At 43.5% G+C, this 23,453-nt stretch overlaps 1 protein-coding gene across 1 annotated transcript; it reads right to left on the reverse strand.

Annotated features, from left to right (window-relative positions):
• Positions 1 to 32: 32 nt before the first annotated feature.
• On the reverse strand, positions 33 to 22,237 carry UBASH3A (ubiquitin associated and SH3 domain containing A). The gene is made up of 14 exons (XM_032994510.2): positions 22,125 to 22,237; positions 18,662 to 18,715; positions 16,860 to 17,046; positions 14,359 to 14,557; positions 13,556 to 13,725; positions 12,490 to 12,698; positions 11,524 to 11,650; positions 9,463 to 9,571; positions 7,882 to 8,004; positions 6,995 to 7,087; positions 5,762 to 5,906; positions 1,758 to 1,864; positions 1,196 to 1,302; positions 33 to 296 (listed from the first exon to the last, which is right to left on the reverse strand). Exons 1-14 carry the CDS (start codon positions 22,235 to 22,237, stop codon positions 159 to 161), a joined length of 1,881 nt encoding a protein of 626 aa, XP_032850401.1. The 3' UTR covers positions 33 to 158.
• Positions 22,238 to 23,453: the final 1,216 nt, after the last annotated feature.

Here is a 23,453-nt window from a genome sequence, read left to right on the forward strand (position 1 = left end):
ACAAAATTCAGATACCAAACTCAGAAGTGTTTTTCCATGCTTTGACAACTCAAGGGAGGGTATTTCCCACCCTCTGTAAGTCTTCTGGATGAATCACTGGACTGTGATGATCTGTAACCTGTCTTTGGCTCATTTTTGACAACTGCAAAGGCAGCCTTCTAATCTTCCATGATACCATTCCTCCAATTAAACGCTGCATTTGCTCCATGAGTTAACGTCTTCACTGGTGGGTTGACCATCTGCCATTTATTCTCCTCTTTTAGCTCTTCGCAGAAACACATGCCCAGAGAAGGGATCTGGGAAAGAAGTTACCAGCAGAGTTACTAGCAGGGTCATTGGTTTGACATGAGAGGGGTTTGCTACAGAAGAGAGCAGACCCTGACACTGTTCTGGGAGCAGACACCAGGACATTTTGCCACTTCTGAAATGAACTAAAAACAGACTGGAGGCCTGTGGGGTAAAAGCTGAACTTGTGTCATCACCCCACATTCATACTTAGATTTGATGATCAAAATATATTCAGTCCTTCTTATGCATTGACAGTGGTTGTAAAAATATATCTAAAGATTGAATTCTCTGTTTGATCATACCAAGACAGATGGTAAGGAAAACTGAGGTGAAGAATTCTGCCACTGGTGATAATACACAAATAAACAAAAAACCTTGGTGACCAAGTCTCAAGCGCAGGCCTCACTTGTGAAGAGGGGAAGAAAACCCTTCTCCACGTCATTCTGTAACTGAGTACCAAAGGTGTGAACTTATAGTGACCCAAAAAACACAGCTTCTTAAAGAGTGACTCATTGAATGTAGCTGCAGGTTACACTCACAACATCATGGGGAGGAGAGGGAAAATTCTCAGCCTTGTTTCTAAAGGAAAGAGGCTACCTCCAGATGGAGAGGTTTCCAAATGTGCCTCTTGTCTGTAGGTGTTACCTGGCATTGACTTTCCAGGAAAGTTGGATGAAAATCTTCTCCAAAGACTTAGCTGCTAGACACACACTGTTCACCAGGAGAAAATCTTTCTCTTGACCTCCAGTGCTTTGCTAAAACTACATGAGATTCCTTCATAATGAGAAAGGTAATGTTATTGGTACTGGCATGCAGTTACGTGCATGTTTCACTGTGTATGCAGGCTTCTTATTAAAAGTATAATAAAACAACAAGAAAGCTTGCTGCTGAGATAAAATCTTCTTACCTTTCGTACCACCTGGGTAAAGTCGTTGCTGTCTCTGGCAGGGAGCCCTATCAGAGGTCGGGTGAAAGATGTCAAGGAAGAGCCATGGCCCACAATGAGGATGATACCTGATACACCAGAAAAAGCAAAGAAAAGTAAGGGTGCTTCAGCACTGTTATGTTGATAATGTGGAAGGGTGTACTGTGGTGGTCAGAAAAAGGCTGGTGTGTTGTAGGCAGGCCAGCTAGTGAGAAAGAATTTGCTAGGAAAAGAGAGAGAAAAAAAAAAGCTTTCCAGAAAAGTATATTATCTTATGCTGAGCTACATCCCCATGTAGAAATACCGATCAAAGAGTATACACTTGCAATTTAGTACTCTACTGTCTTCTGTTTAATTATGCTTTTTCATTTCTATCCCATAAATTACATGTATTTTAATTTAGTGTACCCCAGGACAAGGACTAAGAGCCTACTTTAAGCTCTGTGCAATACTAACAACTTAAATAAGTTTCTATTGGCAAATCTCTGCCAGTTCCTGTTACTGAAAGTGTCTGATAGAATATAAAAAGATCTGAAACCTTTACCTTTGCTGGGACAGGCAGTGATGATCTGTTTTATAACCGCAGAGCTTCTGCTTACATATTCTTCATAACTTTCTGATGGCACCAGAGAAGAGAGTGGGAAGTTACCCCTGACAATAAAATCACAAATATGTGTTAATCTAGATGAGTACTCAGACACTGCTAGCACTGCTGAATGACTACACCAGAGAAAAAGCACTTGGTTAAAAGGATATAGATTTATCTACTGACTTGGCTGACATACTGCTACCTCAGCTTGCATGGAGCATTAGCTTCTCCCACAGTAATTTCCATTAAATCTTATGGCTAAATCTCATAGCTCATAAAGCACCCAATGCAGGGAAAACCATGCTTTAATAAAACTTGTAGTTTACAGTGGAGATTGTTTAAAGGTCTCATGCCTAAGAAAAGCTTAAGCTTTGAGCAGTTCTGCCGACAAGGACCATTGCCCATCTATGGACTGCAGACTTGCAGAGCCACCCAGCTCTAGCAACTCTGACCAGGTTCAAATCAAGGCAAGGCAGTGATGATGTGAATGCTTCCAAGGTCTGGTGCCTCAGTCTTCTTAATAAACAAAGCAAATCAAATCAACAACAAACAAGGCATATCTACATTAGCTGGACAAATGGATAGTAAAGACATTCACTCCTAGAGTTAAAAAAATAAGTGTTACCGGAGACATGAATCACAATGCACTACTTCTAAGTATCTGGACACTTCTACTGAGACCAGGCATTCTTATTTCTTTTATATACTGGGGTTCTTTATGCACTGAATAAATATTTTCCCCAAAAAGTAAGAGCCAGACCTTCAGACTGCTGTGAATAAGGGCATCCCCACAGGACTGGTAGGGCTTGGGTTGATTGGTGCCGTGCACCCTGCACAGGCCCATCCCAAGGCTCCCCAGCAGCTCCCAGGACACCAGCTCTGTCCAGCCCTGGGAGGAGGGCTGGGGACTGCCCCAGCCCAGAGGCAGTGGGTAAAAGCATCCAGTTCCCTGACGTGTGCTGGCTGGCTGTGCCAAGGGCAGGCAGCTGGGAGCACCAAATTCCCAATGATGAGAGGCCCTGACAGCCTTCCCAGAGCTGCGGGACAGGCAAAATAGGCAACCGGATCACAGCCATTTGCTGCCTCTTGACAGGCTCCAATATCTACTCATTTAGCTGACGCCTGAATTAGGGCTACTTGGCAACAGAATAAAACCTCCCCAGACTCACTATTTTTCATGTCATCCTCTTAATCTGACTTCTCCAGGAATGGGAAGAGTTCACTGCTGCAGCTGGCAAATGGTTAGCCATGTGTTGTGATAAATACAGGGTGTTAATTTATTTTCTACTAACAACTGCCCCACTCATACCAATTTAATTGTCTCCTTATTCAGTGAATAAGAAAGAGTGAAATTAGATTAATATATTGTAGCAAGGTATATGGTATCACAATGTACTTTCACAGGTGAGTCCTCAGTACAGTATATCAGCACGAATGGCAAAAGTAGAAAATAGGTGGTAAAACCATGTGAAAGGCTCATGTTGTACTGTTAATCATAGCTAATATTAATCCTGGCTAAATTGAACAAGTCTAGAGTGGGGAACTCAAAACTAGTCTGCCTTTTGGCAGAACTGCAATTTTTTTAAAATGTGCTGTCCTTTTGGCACCTCAGCACCTTCAATATTAACCCTGTTATTAACCAGATATCCTGCAACAGAACTGAGCATCCCAAGCACTGGCCCGGGTGGTTTCCAGGCTAAATAGCAGCAGGGGTCCTCAGTCCAGGCTGAGGTCTTGGTGGGAGTGCTGTGTCCAGCTGTGAGTGCTACAGGGCAATTGAGATGAGGACCAACAAGTGAAAATCCAGAGAGGAGCAGTGAACAGGGGTTCAGAAAGAACACTCTATGAGAGACGATAGGAAGAGTTCAGCCCAGAGGAAAGGCTGAAGGAGGATGTGATAACGGTCTGCAAAAGGCTGTTGTGAAGAGGAAAGTAAGGGTTCTTCCTCCATGCAAAGGATGAAGAGGAAAGAAATAGGTGGATTACTTCGTGACTAGCAGTCTCTAACAGGAGGAATAGCAAAGGTGGGGTTTAGTCTGCTTTGGGACAGGGAACACCTGTCAACCCTCTGCTTCTGTGAGAGTGTGAGGGGAGAGAGAGGCAGAGTTAATCTCACCCAGCCTTAGCTGCCTACAACTCAAGTGTCTGGCTAGGTCAATGGAGACAAGTAAGCCCCTTCAGAGGGAAATTCATGTTATTTTGTGTCTGACATAGGCTATCTAAGATGGAAAATCACTATATTGGGAGTCCTCTTCTTTCCACCAACAAGAAGACTGCTAGCTAACCATCGCTGCCCAGGCACCCAGCTATTAGATGTCTGTGACTGGGTGCAGTGAACTTCAAGGTGATTTAATCTCAGCACACAAGGCATGGGCAGCAAATGTTTCAGCACGACTCATGTTGTTTCTTAGCGACACTGGAAACAGGAGAATTTGGGTCAGGTCCACTGCTTGCAAGGAACAGTAAGGGACTTAACCTAGTTGAAGGTTGTCATTTGCAGTGGGTGAATACAGTAAAACTATCCCCTGAGACCTGAGGATTTTGAATCCTGCATGTGACAGGAAGAAAGCAGCATCATATGTGCACACTTACAGCTCATCTGCCCTATTTTTGCATGGAGCTAAGTAAGTTGTGAGGGATCTGACCCCTGTATTAGCATTGCTTAAGAGATTCCCCTCTGAACTTCTCACTGCTCTGCATTTGCACACTTTCCTTTGAGGCAAGTGATTTTGTACTGAAAAAGCTAGGGAAAACAATCCATTGGTGGTAAAACATACCAGGAAGCACTATGATCCAAAGAAATGAAGGATTTTATTCCTTCATGCAATTTCAAATGAAGACACTTGCTTGGCTGTAACACATAAGAAGTTTCCTTTCCCCCTTTCTTGTATCTGTGGAAAACCCCAGAGACACTTTTATTAGCTGAGTAATTTCCTGGATCTGTCTGTGCACTGCGAACACAGAGCAGCCTGGTTTGTGAGCAAGATGGGGAGCTAGATTGAATTGGAGGTTTATCATTTCCTGCCCTGCTGTGGTTTGCAAGTGCTCAGAAAAGGCATCACCCCACCCCAAGCTCTGAGGGCCCCAAAAAGTCCTTGCTGAGCACAGTATTAATCTTTGAGCAACTCAAAACCAAACAACCCCCCTCCCCAACTGAATTTGGCACAAACATCAATTAGCGAAATGCTGTTATCCTGCCTACCCCCAAAAGCAGGACAGCTGGCTCACGTCAGGCTCACCCCTCTCTCCTCAGACCCTGTGTGGCTCTGCCCGGGGGTGCACAGGGGTGACCCCTCGCTTTCCCTTCCTCTCGTGGCTGCTGCTTCAGTGACACAAACCAATTATGTTTCAGGTGGGGAGCTGTGCTCCCCGCCTCCTCCCAGCCTGTGCTCGCCCTCTGACACGGGGCAGACCCTCAACAGAGGGCTTACTAGCTTTTTAGAAGGTCACATTTCTTCATTGCTGAAAACCAGCGTGTTATTTACCCAACAGGTTATTCTTCACAACTCTAAAGTGTGCTTCACATGAGCCAAAGATAAAACCCCAAACTCCTGGTGCCTGATGCTAATGCCTGTAACGCAGCTATGCTTGTCCATGGCAAACCATGGGCCTGAGACAGCAGATCTGGAGGTGACACCAAAGCAGGGCTGGTCCCATACCCAAGTGTCAGGTGTTTGTGCGTGTGCTGGTACACCCACGTGCTCCATACGCGCACGTGGCCAAGGCTGAGTGTGTGCCTCTGTCTCAGAGCAGCAAACACAGTTGACCGTTGTCACAAGACAGCAGACAGTGTATCTTGTTTCAGGAACAGATCATGAAGGCTTGAATTTGATCAGAATCACCCAGTTTTTACAATGTTTGTAATGGTTTATGACACATAAAAAGATGAGGAGATACCTCAGGGGGAAAAAAAAAAAAAAAAAAAAAAAGACTTTAACAGCTAGATAGAGAGCAATTACCTGTAACTTGTATCTATTTTGTAAGATGCCTCTGACAGTTCCATCACAGTCATGAAGGTAGGAATTACTCTGCTTGCTTCCCACTTGGTCCATTCAAACAGCCCTGGTTCCACCCTGATTTTGACTTTTTGATCTAATTTAAGCCCTACAAGAAGAAGAAATATTTCTTAAGGAGAGAAAGGTACACTCAAAATGTTACATTCAGGCTATACATTCAGCCTTCTTTGCTGTAATACTTTCATTAATGAAAATAAATGACTTATTGACAAACAAAAGAGGACTGTGTTGATTAAATGAAGACACCATTATATTCTTGTCTGACTATTGTTAAGGCACTATAAATTATTAAATTATTATTTTTATTATTATCATCACAATTATCATTATTGTTTCTGGAGCTCTCTTGATCTGCAAGGTACAGAAGAGAATAGAAGAAAAGGCCTCAGTAACGTTGCAATCTGAATAAACTCTAGACAGGAACTGTTTTATCATTTTTATAGAGCATTTTGCTCTGTGGTTCTTGGTAGGGTAGTAAATTGTCCTACAGTGTTAGAAATAGAATTACCTTGTCAAAAGACACATTATTTTGTTGTTTATTCTCAAGAGAGGCTACTGAGTGGCACTAGTTCCCAGAATAAATGCACTCCCGTCATAATTCAGATGTAAACATGGTTATGAACTGTGAACCTCTGACAGACCTGTCAGAGGGAATGGGAGAGGAAAAAAAGAAGAGAGGGTGAGGGCGAAATAGAAGGAAAGAGGTTCTGCAATATGAAGGAATTAAAATAGTTTGGCTTGCAAAGGCAAATACTTTCAGGAGCAAGATGTCTTCCCTGATTCACATATATATCCTCCAGAGCATTGGAAACATTTGCTTTTTAGCTCAGAATATTTTCTGGAAGAGGTGGCAGTAGTGATTTGATGAGCAGCTACTAATGTTGAATTCAACCTGATGTGAAACACCTCTGTTTCATATAATATTGGATTCCATTTTAACTAGTGAGGACTAGAGTTGATGGGATCATACTATGCAGACTGTATGCATGACAGCAGTTTTCATTACTGCCTGTATTACCAGCTAGGCAAAACCAGCTTGTCTTCCCTGCTTAAATCTAGCAAGAAATAACCACGGAGTCATACATCTTCTTAACTGCTCATCTCATAGAATTCACAGAGGTTTGCCAAAAACATTTTCACTGTGGCAAAAGCACCTGGCTGGTTTTGCTGCCTTACCCTGCAGTAGGTGCTGAGCTGTCTGTATGCAGCGCAGTGCGGGCGATGAGTACACGTAGCTGACCGTCACCTCCTGGTCCAACAGAGCTTCCCCTGGACAGGAACAGCAAAGTGAGTTGGTCTTACACGAATTGCAGTAGATGAGAAATTACTTCCAGAAGACAGCTTGGAGCTTTTCAGTTTCATTGATGAGCAGCAGATAAATTGACAGCCTGTTTCTATCCATTTCTTTTCATACTGTCAGCTGACTGAGCTCACTAGAAAGCTCATTCCAGTGGCAACAGCAAGTTTAAAGTGAGTGTTGGAAAGATAATTACAGAAGATTCACTCCAAATCTCCAAAGAGCAATTATTTGGCTTTCTTCATATATCTGAATCACCAGAGGCATTTGCACCAGACTTGCCTTGTCACAGTCAGGCGCGCTTGCTCAGGGAGCAGAAACAACTTCATCTGGTGAGTGAATTGGGTTGGACTAACCGATACCACTCAGCCGCCAGGTACCTGTGATGAGGTGACCAAGCTCTGCTGACCATGAAGCTGCTTCCTCCGGCCATTCAGTCCCTTCACTCCTCACTGCTCATTCAGTGACAACTGTGTATGACATTAGTCCCTTGCAGACAAGCAGCGGGACACAAATAGTGTTGTAGCTTCTTTCTTTTAACTTTCTTTGCCAGGAACTGGCTGAATGGGTCTCAAAGATGAGCAACCAGCTCTGGTCTCTGTTTTTCTAATGAACAAGATCTTGCAGTGGTTGCCCATAGAGAAGCGGTACCACAGTGAGGGATGCTAGGAAGTCTTTCTGCTTCAAAGCCAGTATGAGTTTTTGCAGATGGTGAAAGCCTGCTTCCCAAACTTTTATATTTGCAGTAGGATATTATCCAGCTTACCTATAAGCCTTGACTGGAAAATACCACAGCAAGATAAAGGAGGATCATATTCAAAATGCTTCATGCTGTCTTTCCGCTTCGGCAGGGTGGAAGGGAAGTTCAGATCTGCTCTGTAGTATTTTCCTAAAATGAGGTGGGACATTTTGCTGCAGCACAAGGGAGGTAGCAGCTGAATGCACAGGTGACTTTTCGTTATAATGACTTTGTTTCTTCTGAATGGTTTGATGGCTGGTTCTGAAAACTCAGCCGAGACTGTTATCTCAACTGGCAAATGAAACAGGTTGAGGCCTGTTCTCTGGCCATGAGGTCAAGTGATGAAGCAAGACATCTGCCCAAGGATCTAGTGTCTCTTCCCTCCACCTCAAACACCCACGCTGTCTGTCCACTGGGGACCAGCTATGGTCTGTGGTCTCCCCAAACCTCACCTGGAAATCATGTGGACGATGGGGAGCTGCCATCAGCTGAGACCGTGCCAAGGAGACATCTAATAACTAAGCAGCTTGGGGGTTCATGGGGAAGTGCCTGAACTTGTATGCCTGCAGGATTTTATTTTAGTACTACAGGCATATTCAGTGTCCCACTGATGAAAAAAACCTGGTGACTGCTATTACCTTAAAGCGATCACATTTTAAAGTCACAACACTGGCTTGGGAAATCACCTGTCCTAAGAAAATAGCACCTCTTCTGCGAGCTCTGAAGGAGCGCATTTTGGGGCAGGGGGGTGGGGTGGGGGGGAAGTGAGGGAGGAGGAAAAGGAGAGAGAGGGCAGGAAATTGTGAGAATTTGTCTTTGTGAGGTTCAAATGAAACAAAAATCCACTCCATATAGATATTCTTTTGCCATTGCCAAAATGACAAAAACCAACATTTCCACTGAAGAAGAATGAAACCAATGAATTGATTATACAGCTAGAAGGTACCATCCTCATTATCTAGTGTGAAATTTGCACACTTAATATAAGAGATCTCCAGCATAACAAAGAAGACTTTCAGCATAAAGCTCTCCCTTCTGAACTCCTACCTTCTTGTTCCCCACTTTCCTCCTGACACATATCTCCCTGTTCTGGGTCAGTTTTCTTCACCTCAAAACATACTTTTTTTTTGAGAGAGGTGGCCAAGAAATTCAGCTTTTCATTTAGATCAGTGCTGACATCTCACTTCCACCATGGTTTGCTCTCGCCCTTCTTCCCCAGGTTTGACTAGTGACGTAGTGTGACTCTGATCAGCAGACCACAATTCTGAGTGTAGCACAGAAAGGTGGAGGGGTCTGACAGCCACCGCATTGTGTAACGAGTGGTAGAGATTTTGTGTTTTATGCATCCATCAGTGAGATACAGATCCATCAGTATAACAAGAGCTTTTCTTGTTCTCAGAGTTTATTCCACACAACATGATAGATCTTAGGACATTACAGACTCATTACATGCAGACCAAAGCAATGCTGGTCTGACTTGCCAATGTTACTCACTCTTTTGTGTCAGTGTTTACATTTACAAGTAGGAGACTGATTCTCTTGCACACATTACTGGAGTTAATTTGCTTTGATTCTGATTTGCTCAGGCCCTCCCATTATCTTACTCACCATCTGCAGTCAAGCACTGTTGAAGCCAAGATTTGCCAAAGACCTGATCAACTCTTTCCCCGTGGCGCATCACCAGCACACCTCTTCGCAGGGTGGCATTCTGAGGCAGCTGTGTAAAAAGGGTTTTTCATTATGATAATATATATAACCTGCATGAACACTCTGGATTCCACTGCCTGATGGAGGAAGGAGCAACAGACCTGTCCTGGCAGGTTGGATAACGGGCTCAGAGGAGGAGAGAAAGGAGCTGCTATTATAGATGTGTATGTTTAGGACAGCAATAAGCCTGACTGGCTCTCCACTGAAGGAAAATGGAGGACATCCCTGATCTTCATGTGCTATGAATTAGGTTTTAACTCTGTGTTTACACTAGTGAAAAGTAGTGCTAATAACAGATCTTTCAATTCCCTCGTAGGAGGGAATTATAATTTTAATATATATCATATGCCTGATATAAACAAAAGTGGGAAACTAGCCAAGATTTAAGTGATAATACTCTTTTCTACACCAGGAGTAACACCAAGCTTATCCTTCTTTTCCTAATGAAAACACTACTTTCACATTTTCATAAGTGTGTGGCCAAGTTAAGAATGAACCCAGATCTCCTCTGAGGCCACTTTTTTACTCAGACTGCAAGGAATAACAAATAAGTTCTAAGTAGTTTGGGGTTAGTATACAATGCACGTTAAATGCAGATGAGAAGATAACGAGGAACAGATCAAAGGTTTTAAAACTTTTTCAACAGTAACCCATCACAGCATTACTGCTGCAGCACTGAGGTTAGCGATGTGTATCTTCAGCAGTAGAGAAGGGAATTCTTAAGAAGTGATATGCGATTTATATTCATGTATTCTGCTAAACGTTATTGCATTTCTTCCATGAAACATGAATCAATCACCACAAGATCAGAATTTAAAACTAAGGTTTTATGGTCTTGCTCTTCTGCTTGGGAGGAACACAGAAGCCGGGGAAACTCTAGACTGGGGACGTGCACATCTGAAAAAGATGTTCCTCAGATCAAGAGGTGGCTCTGCCACAGATCTGAGCTGGATAAGAGAGGCCAAGAGCAATCAAGAGCCAGTGGAAGGACATGTGACTTGTGCAGAATTTTCTGTCTTACAGTCATGCACACGGTGTCCTGGGAGGCTGCAGGATGGAAGTTCCCTCAAGGTGCCCTCAGGCTTCTCTCATGTTAACACAAATGAATCCGGGTTTATTGCCCAGCACAGAGGGAAGAGAGGGGCCAGCAAGCCCAAAGGGGTTTCTGCAGAATGTCAGTGTGCCAGAAAGTACTGTCTTGGCATCCCTGACAGTCAGAGCCAATAAGGCAGTGTGCATGCAAATGTGCTGTAGGTAAAAAGACGGAGTCCTTATTTGTTTTGTTCTTCCTACCAGAAGACCAGTGCAAAACCTGGGAAAAAATTGATAGATGTTGATTTTGAAACCGGGGCAATAATGTAATCTCATCAGTGCTGCTAACCTTTCCAGCTAACTGTTCTCTTGCTGCAGATATGTACAGTTACTTGTGTTAGCTATATGCCTAAAAACACAAAAGATGATGAAACATATAAGTGTGCTAAGATCTGGGACGTAAACCACCAAGGTGACATTCATAGAATCTGAACATAAAAGTAACAGTGAGCCTCAGTCTGTTCTAATTACTCTGCTATGAACCGATATGAAAGTCAGTGGAATTTGTGCCTGTATCTCGCTTGTCAGACTTGTCACCATACCTCTGCACACCTTGCCCAGCAAGGCCATGCACAGAGAAACCTGAGCAGAGAACTCATATGTTGTGCTATTATGAAAGGAGCAAAAAGAGTTTTATGAAAGCAGTCAAGAGTAATATACATCATAGATGTTACAAAGTATTTATGTTATATTACACCATGCAGTATGAGTGTGTGGGTACATGTAGATATATCTATATGTGCATTACAGCATAACATGAAAACATGAGAGAGAAGAAGCAAAATACTATTAAATTTACTAAATGTTTTTAATTAATAGTATACCTGCACAAGAACATGGCATAGATAAGAAATGTAAAAAGCCAGTTACCTGAAGAGAAAGTACATTGGTTACACTCCTTGACATACTTGGATTATGGAATTCTCCATTCAGCTTTACGTTAGTTTCATTTTCAGTTTGGGTGAAGAATCTCGAAGACGTTACAAAAACATATTCCCTGTAGAAAAAACAGAAGCAACACACACACACACAAACTTATGGGCAGACACACAAATAGAAGGGATTTTTAAGTCATGATTTCGCCTACAGGCACGTGAAAGTCAGGAGTCATGTTCCAGTCAATATTTTTTGCACACCTGCAATCTTCTTCATCACTTTTCTCTTGATTTAGAATATGCCCAGTAAAAATTAGGTTAAAATATTATGAACTGATGGCATATATTGGGTGTAACACTGCTAAAATGTGACCTTCAAGCAGGAAATACTACCTGGTTGCCTCCTTTCTGTCTCTGAGGACTCAGCAAGAAGTGCACCTACACCTCCTTGCTCAGAAAAATCAGCTCTAATCTAGAAGTAGCATCAACCACTCTGTCAGCTGCAGAGCAAAATGCAAGGAAGCCAGGCAGGTGCCTGCTGATACAGGGTAAATCAACAAGATGAGGGTGGGCTCAAGGTGGTGGAGTAAGATTTGTGTGGTTTCATTTCAAGTTAACTTTGCAAGTTCTTGAAATGAGAAAAAAGATAAAGCACTGAGCCAGCTGAAGGCTCAGCCTGCCCAGCAGAACGTGGCCTTTTAAAATTCATTGAGGTTGCTCAAGAGCAAACAGGGGTCATCCCTTGAGCAGCTGAACTAATGAACTCTGGGTGTCTGTGGGTGTGTGTCCTATCTCTTTTCTTTCAGAAGTCTCAGCATCCCACCTGGACCCCCAGGACTGCCGTTCTCCTCTGCCCACGTCGTCTGGCAGCCCACAGCTCACGGCGAGTAGGAACGCTGCCACGGTTCCCCGGGAGGAAAATCAGCTGACATAAAGCAACACCCCTGAAACCCCAGTTTACCTGTGCTTAACCCACATGTCTGACTCGTTGGCCCTCTCAGTGTAGTTTTCGGGAATGAAACCCCTGCAGCCAGTCCGATGGGAGGTCCCGATCACCCAGCCTTCGCTCACGTCAGATTGCTGTGTCGGGTCAACGTAGATGAAGTCCCCAGCATTGATCAGGAGTTCATCGATGTTCTGGGGCTTGTACTGGAAGAGGGCCCTCAGCGCCTGGGGGGAGCACGCAGCAGGGTCAGGCTGCTGCCCGGAGCCCGCTGCTGCACATCCCGCAGAGGTTCAGGGGATGCTTGTTCGACTTGCTACTGGACACAGCAACCTGTACTATTTTCCACTCTGCAGCGTGTTCTTTAATGGCATTTTGGCAGAGAAAAAGGAAGACACTACCACATTTGCAGTATGTATAAAAATAGGCACCCAGTTTTCATAAAAATACTCTTTTCCTCTAACTAGTACAGACTTACTTGAAAGCAAATATATCAAAAGCATTACCAGCTATTTTTGTGATTATTTGCAGCATTCCTGAGTGTGACCAAAATGTAGTACAAGACTTGTGACAAAGCAACATACTAAGCTGACCAAAAAATGCTGATCATTCCATAATTTAAATCTGGAAATGAGAACTGGAAAAATGTTAACTGGATTTAACTAAGAATCTGTTAAGCAGAAAATCGACAACAAGGTCTGTGCTGTGGCTTCAACAATCAAGAAAACTAATTTTGCTGAATGGAATTTTACTGCAAAACTGTGATCTGACAAATCCTAGAGAATATTCAAGATTCATAATTCTCTGCCTCTTTTATTTTCTCACATCATGGTAAGATTATTTTTTTCTGCTGGAGTTTAGTCTTAGACCTTGTTGACATCCAGATCAAGCAGTCTATCATAAAATATCTTCTACTGATTCATGAGCACAATTTTTCAACCCAAAGAGATATTTGAAACAACCATGCTTTTTGAAACACTCTACTGTGCATGCACTGATTTTCTTAATGATGGAAAAGGCAAGATGACTGTAGCGAAGCATCTGACTGTGAGTTCAGGAAATTAAACAAATCTGAGGACAGTACCTGGTAATGCACAAAACGCATGTCCCGTGAGTAAAGAGCAGCTACCCACTGGCAGGTCTCCCATGGGTTAATGCATTTGGCCAATTGTTCCAAAGTCTTCTGATGGTGAGGATAAAACTTGTGAGCCAAGGTAAGGTGGAGTTGCTTTAGGCAGGGCTTCACATGGCAATCTAGAAATGAAAGAATCATGCCACAACATAGAAGAGAAGGTCATTTAAAGCTGCTCTTCTTGTTTTATCCTAGATGCTTTGCATGATGCAGCAAATATCACAGTAATTTGTAGCAGAGTAGATCACTGTTTGGTTGAATAACAGTTTTGCAGAACTATTTTTTAACCATGCCAAAATAATTCACAAATTGGGATTTGCTCCCTGGCTTCAGCTGGGAGAAAAAAATGAACAAGGCTTGAATTCCTCTCCCAGTCTGAGATCTATTGAATTAATTTCTCCTAGATGAAGCTATGCTGGGTCTGTGTCCCATCAGTCTCCACTGGTTATGCAGTTTCCCTTGGATGTCACTGGAGTGGGGAGAGGGAACTATTTCTCAGAGGCCATAGCACCATGGGGATGGAAGTCTTGGATATCCCAGTCGATGGCCTATCAAGTTACACAGCCAACCATTTCAGCTTCTCAACAAAAGCTCTGTGTCTTCAGAGTCTAATTTTCAAATCTGTAAGAGGAAAGGGTGCTTGCTGGCAGTAAAAGATCAGGTAAGCTCCCCCAGAGACACAGGAGATGTTTTCAGTACCATGCCTAAGCATTTATGTTACAACCCACCCATTTTTCCACTGATGTTTGTCCTACCTGCCAGGGCTGAAGCCTCTGATGAGAATGCCAGAGCAAACTCTTTGAGGAAGTTTGCATGGCTGTCACCAATGAAGAAGCCAAGGTAGCTGGTGGATGTATGTAGTGATAGGGAAATGGATGGTGGAAAGCCCTGGGAAAACCTGTCACCGACTCGTTTCAAGGTGTCATACAATAATTCCACTTTCTGGTCTTCACACTGAAAGAAAACAGAGGAGGAGCAGGCTTTACCCACTGGCTCAATGGCCACTATTGTAGCCTGTGTTATACAGTAGTGCCAGAAAACAGTGTGGGCATTAGACTTCCTGAGAAAGCCAACACACCTACGAACTTGCCTGAAATTCCTGGTATCAAAATCAGTAATATTTGGCAGTTTGATCAGCACAGTATCTTGGTGCTAGAATAGGAGATGGAGCCTTCTATCAGGAGGTGTATCTAGCCTGGGTAGGAAAGAGCCAAGAGATTTTACTGTCTGACAGGTGTGCAGTAACCTGTATGAAACAAGGTAGGCACCATGATTTCCCTCTTTAATTCTAAGTAAGAAGTTGTGTTATTCTTACTCTACAGTCCTTAGCTGAATTTGCTCCTGCTAAAACTTCATCTCAGATGCTGAGCAACATACCTAGCAAAATTAATTTCTGTCATTATGATCCTTAATGCTCTAATCACTGCACATTGAAGGACTGTACAGAGTCATGCTTCCACAAAAAAAGGTGGTAATTAAGCCATGTAAGAAGTGAAGAGACAAAGACGGAATTTGTGCCATCCAGCCAAAGACAGGAACATTAACAGTGTTCCATTTCTGTGCTGCCTTATTCCCCTCCACAGAGTTGTTTGTTCCTTTTAGCTTTTATACTGGGTCAAGATGCTGAAGGGGAAGAGCAGAAGAGAAGAAAGGAGCTGCTCCTGCTCAGACCATCTTTCTCACTCAAGCATTTCTTAGGCCACAGGGCACCAAGGGGGCACTGGGCAGACTGGGCGGTGTGGGGACAGGGGTGGGTGGGATCATGCACCAGGGCAAGTGCCATGCAGCGGGCTGCTCTGGGGCCAGCAAGTCTGGGAAAGACTGACAAAGATGTGGGGAACCAGGAAACAGGAGAGGGCTGGGTCAGGAGAAGGAGGTGGAAGCCAGGTCAGTGAGTCTCACTTTCTACCTGTGAAGTGCCCAGGTCAGCTCTTGCTGGCAGCTGAGGAGCAGCAGCACCAGAGGGTACATTTATCCCTAGAAATATGCTACCTGAAACGGGCCTGAGATGTGCGAGGTGAGGGTTGCAATTCAGTTGTCTCTTCCAGGGGCAGGCCTTTAAACTTGACACCTTTCAGGAGCATGGCATTCATTACTAATTAATGATTTTTGTTCTGCATAATTGTGATTAATGGTCAGAGGATACCATTCAATATTTTGCAACAAAATACTCTCACTTTCACAGTCTATACTTATTGGCATGGTTTAGCATAAAAGTATGATCAACAGCATAATTTTTGTCCATCTGCTCCAGCTCATGTCTGTTTCAGCACAGCAGCTGCAGCGGGTGTTTGTGTGCTGCACCGTCAACATGCAAAAACTAGATTCCAGGTGGCTCCAGAGTTTTTCCAGACCAGTGACTTTGTTGGCCTTTGATGATATTGACAAATTCACCTATGCAGGAGAAGCAGCTCTGATGGAAAGTTCTCTAGAGAGTTACCTAGCATTCAGAAGGCCACCTAGAAGGACACTAGCATCTCTAGAACCAGAAAACAGCCCACCAGGAGTCCAGCTCAGGAACCTAACTTCCATGCTAATTTACTGACAAAGTGACTCAACTGCACTTCTGGGCTCCAGTCTGCCCACCCCCCCACCCCACCCCCCCCTTTCTCCTTCCATCCCTGTGTGTTCTGCTGCTCTCTTTTTCACAACATCCAAACTTCAGTAGAAAGGGTAAAGATGGGGACATGCCACCATAGCAATGACCTCCTGACTGGGGCTCTCTGGGGAGGGCAGGGGTTTCCCTGAGGTTCCCATAAGCATAATACCAAAGTTATCTACATCCTGTGATAACGCTGTGGCCGCTGCACAGCCAGCTGAAGGCAGCCACTGCTGCCCTGGCCAGGAAGGATTAACATCCTAGATCGATGCAGCAATGGGCACGGTCTCTGAAGCCTGCTGAAGCTATCTGTGGCGAGAAGTGCTTCCTGATGGCAAGTCCATGTGCAGCCTGATCTGCACAGGGTTGCTCTAGATGGATGCTAGACACACATCACTCAGCTACCTCGAAGCATCCCACTGGGTCCAGCATTCACTTTTTAGGTATGCTGAGGTCTAAGGTGGGTAGCTAAAGTGGGGGGTGGCAAGAAAGTTCCCAGTGCCAATGCAGGGGCTGAACACTCAAATATGAAGCAAGCACACCTGGACCTGAGTTATGTCAGTTTGTTCACCAAGAAGTACTGGTGTAAGACAATGGCAGGTGGCCCAGTTTCACCAGTAGTTCAAGTCTGACCCTTGCACATCTTTTGTGCCTTACCGTGAAGAAATCGCAGAGTGTGATGTGTGGAAAAATCTCGTGGGCTCTGTTTTTCCCGCACTGGCGCTTGCTCTCTTTCCAGAACTCTTGCAGATGGTTATGCAAATTGCCGGTGGGACACAAGTAAAGAGCATACTCCTGAGGGATTGGGTCATCCAAAGAGGGGTCATTGCAGTGAGAGTGCAACCTGAAATCAAGAGCGCATCACAGAGAGTAGGTGTGTGCACCGCTTACTCTTGTTTCCTGTGGTTGAAGGCATTCATAGTAGACACCAGAAAAGGAAGTACATTTTCTTACAAATGAAAAGCTAAAGTAAAAACTCCTTACAAATTTTCTCTTTAAAGTACTAACTAATGGAGAAGCGTTTTTTTTCTGCTTATTTTTCATGTACTTTACATTTTATTATGTGCCTCCACTTCTTTTAATGTCTGAAAATGAAAGACAACAAAAAAGAATTTTTTGTTAGGGTTTTGGGGGTTATTTTTCCCTCTTTTTCATTACTTGAAACAGAAGACTGGCAGAGGAAAAATAGGCAATGGGCAGAAAATGTTGAAGAATGACAAAATGAAAACTAGCTGAAGATTAAAAAAAAATACTCAGAAAGAGCTAGACAAACAAGACAAATCAGAAAACGCTCAAGCAAAGATCAAAAACTCATAACCCATGTGACGATATCCTTCACCTTGTTTTTCACATGCTGTATGTTTGACTTCACAGCTGTTGGATTGGGAGTGTTTGTTGTAAAGCATGGTAGCATCCCTGAAAAAAAAATTATTTGGGAAGAACATGCCATTCTCAAATGTCTCCTCTGGCTTTTCACAAGACACCAAACCAAACCAAACTGACAGTCAAACCAAGAAAAAAAAAAAAAAAAAAGAAAAAAAAGACACAATAAAACCCAGAAGAAAGTTCAAGGAAAGACTGGATTTAATTTGAAGGTGGATTAAAGCAAAAAAATCAATTATCAACATATGAATAACATATGAATGTGAGACTCTTTGTACAGAGGAAAAATCTTGTAGGGATCATGACTAACAAGTGATTTTTGACTCTAGTGATACCTCCCTCTGACCATCAGCCTTTCAACTTATGTTATAAAGAGCCTTTCTCAAAGGAATAAAACAGGCTGTTTTCCTTCAGCCGTTGCCATTTAACCCCATGTTGTTACTGCACATACTTGTAACTGCAACCATGCATTTACAGATACCTTCCCTCTTTCCTTCCTCCTGTCCTTTGGACGGGGAGTCTGGGTCCCCCCTGGGGCCCCGTACCCACTGCCCATGGGTGCACACCACGGGGTGTGGGCGCTGTGCTGAGCGGGGAGGACATCCACCCTGTGGGTTCCCCACAGTGCCTACCTGGACGTGCCCCCGTGCATGCCCGCAATCCTGGCTCGGAGCCCGGGAACCCCTTGCAGAGGCAGCGAGCAGACCTCAGTGGCCATGGCTGTAAGTAAGCAGGAGGCTTAAAACTGAGAAGTGTCTGCCCAGAGCAGCTGGTCCCATGAATTCACTGATATCACTGTGGTAAAAGTAACTGCTCCTGCCCAAGCCTGCCTTTTCCTCCCCGGCTTTTTTTGATTTACCCTGGACCTTCTGCAAATAGCCTCGCTTCCTAGAATAAGTGGAAATACAATTATTTCTTTCTCTGCATGAACTAAAATGAACAAAATATAAAAATATGTCAGATACGGGGCTTTTTATGGCAGCTAACTTCAACTTCAGTAACAGAATCAGCACATGAACAAGGATTTTTAGCCAGGTTTAATGCAAAAGCACTCTTTAGAAATGACAGGTACTTACCATTTTGTGGCATCTTCTATTGTCTTTTGTCCAGTAGCAGCCAAGGCTTTTTGCCTAGAAAAAGCCAGAATGGATTCATCAGAATAACAGAAAGAAAACTCCTAAAAAGTAATGAATGGACATGCTGTGGACATCAAGTCTATTTTCCAGCACAGACAGGACCTTTAAGAACTAGGTTATTCCTGGCAAATATTAACATTCTTGAGGATCTCCAGATAGTCTTTTCCATTGCAAGTCTTTAATTCTTTGAAGATTGGTAACCAGTCCTCCCCACAGAATGTCCTCCTTTGTGTTCTGGAGGTGGTTCCTTAGCAGCCCTACTGACTATATAGATTTCCTTAGGGTTGGATAAACCATCCATCCATGGGCTGTAATAGAAGGGTTTGCTTGGTTCATAGAATAATGTTCTGGTTCAAGATGCCCAAGACTGTGCATAGAAACAAAACAAAGCACACTTATATTGGGGTTTGAAAGTGTGGATTGAGGATGTCCCATAGGCCAGCAGAAAGCCAGATCTATGCCACCAGTTCAGTCCAAGATGAGCGACAATATCTCACATTTCTCTCTGTTAATGCAACTGTCATTCTATGGGATCGGATTTGATTCACATTTCCTTTTCTCACTAGAGCTTTCAAAATTCCAACTATGTGCTTCATATGAACAAGTCTTTGTGACTAAATTCTAGGTGGATGGTGAAGGATTCCAGTGTTTAAGTAGCACCTGCACCCATGAACCCCGTTTCCAGCCCTGTAATCCATTACAGACTTCTCAGAGGAGGCATGAAGGGGAAGTAGAGACAGTGGACATGCAGGAAAACCTGCTAAACTGCTTGGTACCTTCTCATCTATTTCATTCTCTCTTGAGGCCATTCTTTCTGGTCACTGGGTCCTGAGGTCTTTGATTCATTTAGTTTCCTCTCATTTTTATCCTCCACCCGTCCCTGTGACACTTGAGCATGCACCAGCAGTGCAATGAGTGCATTAAGCAGCAGGACTCAGGTTCATCATTGCTGCTTCCTCCTAGCCTTCTGTCTTCCCTCTAGTGCAAAAACTACACATGGGCTTGTTAAAAATATTTAAATGTACCTATGTGTATGTCCAATAATGTCTGACTTTTTAGTGGAGACTCAACATGGATGGGAGCTAATGTGAGTCTTTCCACTCAAGCCTTACCTTCTATCTTTCTTCTTTGTAAAGTAAATCAACTATAATGGCCAAATCAATGCCCAACCATGAGCCAGCTGGTCTAAACAAGCCTGTGCCCTCTGTGACTGAATACCGCCCATTTTCTTTCCATGCCTCTTCTGGCTTCCCCTTCTCCATCACATCAAACACGATAAACCTGTGTTTTTGTCATTCTCCCCATGCAGCCCTTCCTGCCATATCCTCTTGAAATGTCAGTGCCTGCAGCTGCTTGGCCAATGATGCCAGACTTTGTCAACCACTTGTTACACCTCAAAGTGAGTGTTTTACTGCTTTGTGACATGCTGCTCCTCCCACTCGGAGAGAAGCTTTGTGCAGACAGCCCTGAAGCCAAATGGAACTTGGCTTTACCATAGGGCCTGCAAAATTGTAAATGTAATAAGGCAAGTGAGACCTGAGACCATGGACCTTCATGCTGCTCAGTACTATCTCCTTTCTCCCTTATGATCCTCTCTGTGTCTGTTCCCACCTTTTGTCTCATCATACACGTTGGCTGTAGGATGCTTTCCAACAGGGTTTGTAAAGCCCTTAACATCAGGAGATCATTAGGCTGTGTCTAGATGTCCTATGCATCCAAGATGAGCAGTGAAGATTGAAAGATAATGCGTAGAATAAATTCTGTATACACCAATTTCTCTCAGATAGACAGTAGGACTAAATCACTGAAAATCTGTATTAAAAATAGTGTTTTTACAGTGAGACTAAACTGGCTCTTCCCTAAAACAAAAACTGCTGACACTGTCTAGTTCTGTGTAAGCACCAGGGGAGGCCCATTTTCTTGATCTGATTCTAGGCTTGATCCTCACACATTTGGGTTTTGCTGGGAAAATCTTGCTTTGGCATGCTGGTTCTGCATTATGAAAGATTTTGTAGCATTTCCACCCAGCCTCATTTTTCTCAGGCCAGAACATCTCAAAGGAACAACTTTTCTGTACTTTCATTTGCAATTCAATCCAGGAACTACAGAGACAGCTAAAAGGTTTTATAAAAACCCAATCAAAAATTTGAAGGTCTTAATGACAAAAAAACCCAAATAAATTAAATAAATTGCTTTTGGACATTTTGTCATTTTATGTCAATTTGCATAATACTTCTGCCGTTGCTTCTTTTTGACCTGGGAAGCACAAAGCCGTCTCAGTAACAGCAGAAAGTGTTTCAAAAGGGATTGAAGAATATCACATACAGGACAAAAATTTTAAAAATTAGCCATTACTTTGGGGTGATCAAACTTAGAGTATTACTGGGGAAATGATGAGCCAGGTTGTCAGCTGCACAGCTAAAATTCTGCTTTGCATAACTGGGAACAAGGAACCCATAGTTTCCTTGTACGCTCTGCCCATCATGTCTAAAGTTGGTTCGCTAAACACAGCTGTTCCCAAAAAAGCAATACAGTGTTTAAAAATGGAGCCTTTTCAACTTGCTTAATTTTCAGTCAAAAGGGAAAGATATTGCTTTTCTTTCTAAAATAGGTTTATGAGGAGTTCTTTGAGATTTAAATAAAAAGATTTATTTTTTGAACGGTTTGAACCAATGTCCATACTTGCCCTTCAGAAGTTGGAAAATCCTCCCCAAAACTTCCCTGTCCGACCAGAGCGATGTTTGGGGAAGGAGTGATGACCACATTAATTTTTTATTAACTTGGTTAGATGCCACCAGTTAATCTCTCATCTATTGGGGTTGCCAAGAATAGTGCCTCATTCTTTACTATTACATTTTCCAGGTAGGACATGCTTTTGGAACAAGATCCTGATTCAAGACAGAAAAAAAAATTACAGATTTCTGTGGGATCTTGTTCAGGAAAGCTTACTCTTTCAAAATAGTTTCCAGTGACAAAATCCAGCATGAGATCTTTGCCAGGCCTGAAAAAAACTTTAGGTAGAAGTTACATCCACATTTAACTCCCTTGTAATAACAGTAAAAAGCAGAAAAATTGGAAGAGGATATCTCCCAAGAGCGAACTATGGACATCAACATAACTCATCGTGAAGCCTCTCAACCTGAAGATGTGGAAGGGCATGTGTCTTCAGATATACACACTATTTATAAAAATGGATATAGAGCAGGTTGTGTTTGCAATATGAGCAATACACTACAAGAAATTCAAAGCAAGGTCTGATCCCTGTATAGGCCCATGACCCCCAGGAAACAGTACGTTCTCTTGATGAAAAAAGCAAGCTGCCTGCTGTCAGGATCTTAGGAGAAATACCTCTTATACCTTAAATATGTCTCACTGTGCAAAGACAGCCGAACACATTACTCACGCAATATGAGCTGGGAATCCTTTGGCGAGGAGAGACTCGAGGAGTACAGAGCTGCTTTTGCTCCTGTGCTTGTTGGACACCTTTGCATACAGCTGTGTCTCAGCTACCGCCATCTCCTCCGGTCTTCCCCTGACCGTGTGCTGAGTGCTGACAGAAACTGGGAGGGGGGAGGAGGGTGCAAGGGAAGGAGGGAGTAAGAAAATGAGAGAGAGAAAGAGGTAGCTAAAATAAAAAAACCCTCAAACCTCTTGTGATCTTTTCTGACAAAGGCTGACATCCTGTTTTCATAGCATCTGCATCTCTGAATTTTTGGTTTAGGGTGCCTGAAAAATCAAAAGCTCTCTGAAGGTTTTTCCCATTCGCCCCAGCAGAACAAGACTAGTAGTCTGAAGGTAAACAACACAGTCAGGGTGGTCTTGCTGAAGGGTCTGAGATGGGATATTTTATCCTTTCATTTTAAATTGTCTTCTGCAAGCTGAGAAATCCACCTGAGCGTGGGGAAGGTGAGCGGGGATGTCCTGCAGTATGTAAGAAGTTAGTCTGTAGGTGAAATTCTTTCCTTTGGGTCTTGATTTTCATGTCTTCCCATGCCTATAGCACCTGGTTCCTTCTTTGGTCTTCTCAGCCAAAGGCAATGAGCTGGCCAGCTGTGCAAGGGCACACCCAATATCTCATGTAGACATCATGCCCTGAGGCTGGGCTTGGAGCAGCTCAGGATGGCAGCAGGGAGAAGCCTGTGCTTCCCTGTGGTGCCACCAGAGCCTCTGCAGATCTGTGCTGGCTGGTCCCCAGGACTCTCAGCATGGCCAGAGCAGGTGAAATAGTTGGAGACAATTTTCTCTGTCCTGGGCTGTCCTCACTGAAGGTACCACCGATCCCTGTGAAGGAAAAGACATATCACCCCGTGGACTGAAAGGATCACCTGAGCTGCTTGGTCTCCTGAAATGAATCCTTACATTCTTCCACTTGTCTGAAGTTCCCCTTGGGGCACCTGGTCAGTTTGGGCTGCTTCTCCAACTATTTGTTTCTGAATCCCAGTGGGGAGAACATCAGAGCAAGCAACTCAAGAAGTACAATATGCTTTATACATCCTTGTCTGCTTTCCCCCCCCCCCCCCCCCCCCCTTTGTTATGTCCCCTGTGTTTCTCTTTTCCAGGGAAGGCTGCTGAAAGAGTGGCATAAGAGATGATGAAGAACTCCTGATGTTATGGCCTAGATGTGAACAGTTAACAGGATTGTGATGTGGCATCCTTTCCTTTGGAAGTGCCAGTTTCCATTGTGCACATCAAAATGATGAACAGCTCCCTTCATTGCAGCCATGGCCTTGTT

This window comes from Tyto alba, unplaced genomic scaffold (genome assembly GCF_018691265.1).
Source record: "Tyto alba isolate M040663 unplaced genomic scaffold, T.alba_DEE_v4.0 Super-Scaffold_14, whole genome shotgun sequence".
Lineage (NCBI taxonomy): Eukaryota > Metazoa > Chordata > Aves > Strigiformes > Tytonidae > Tyto > Tyto alba.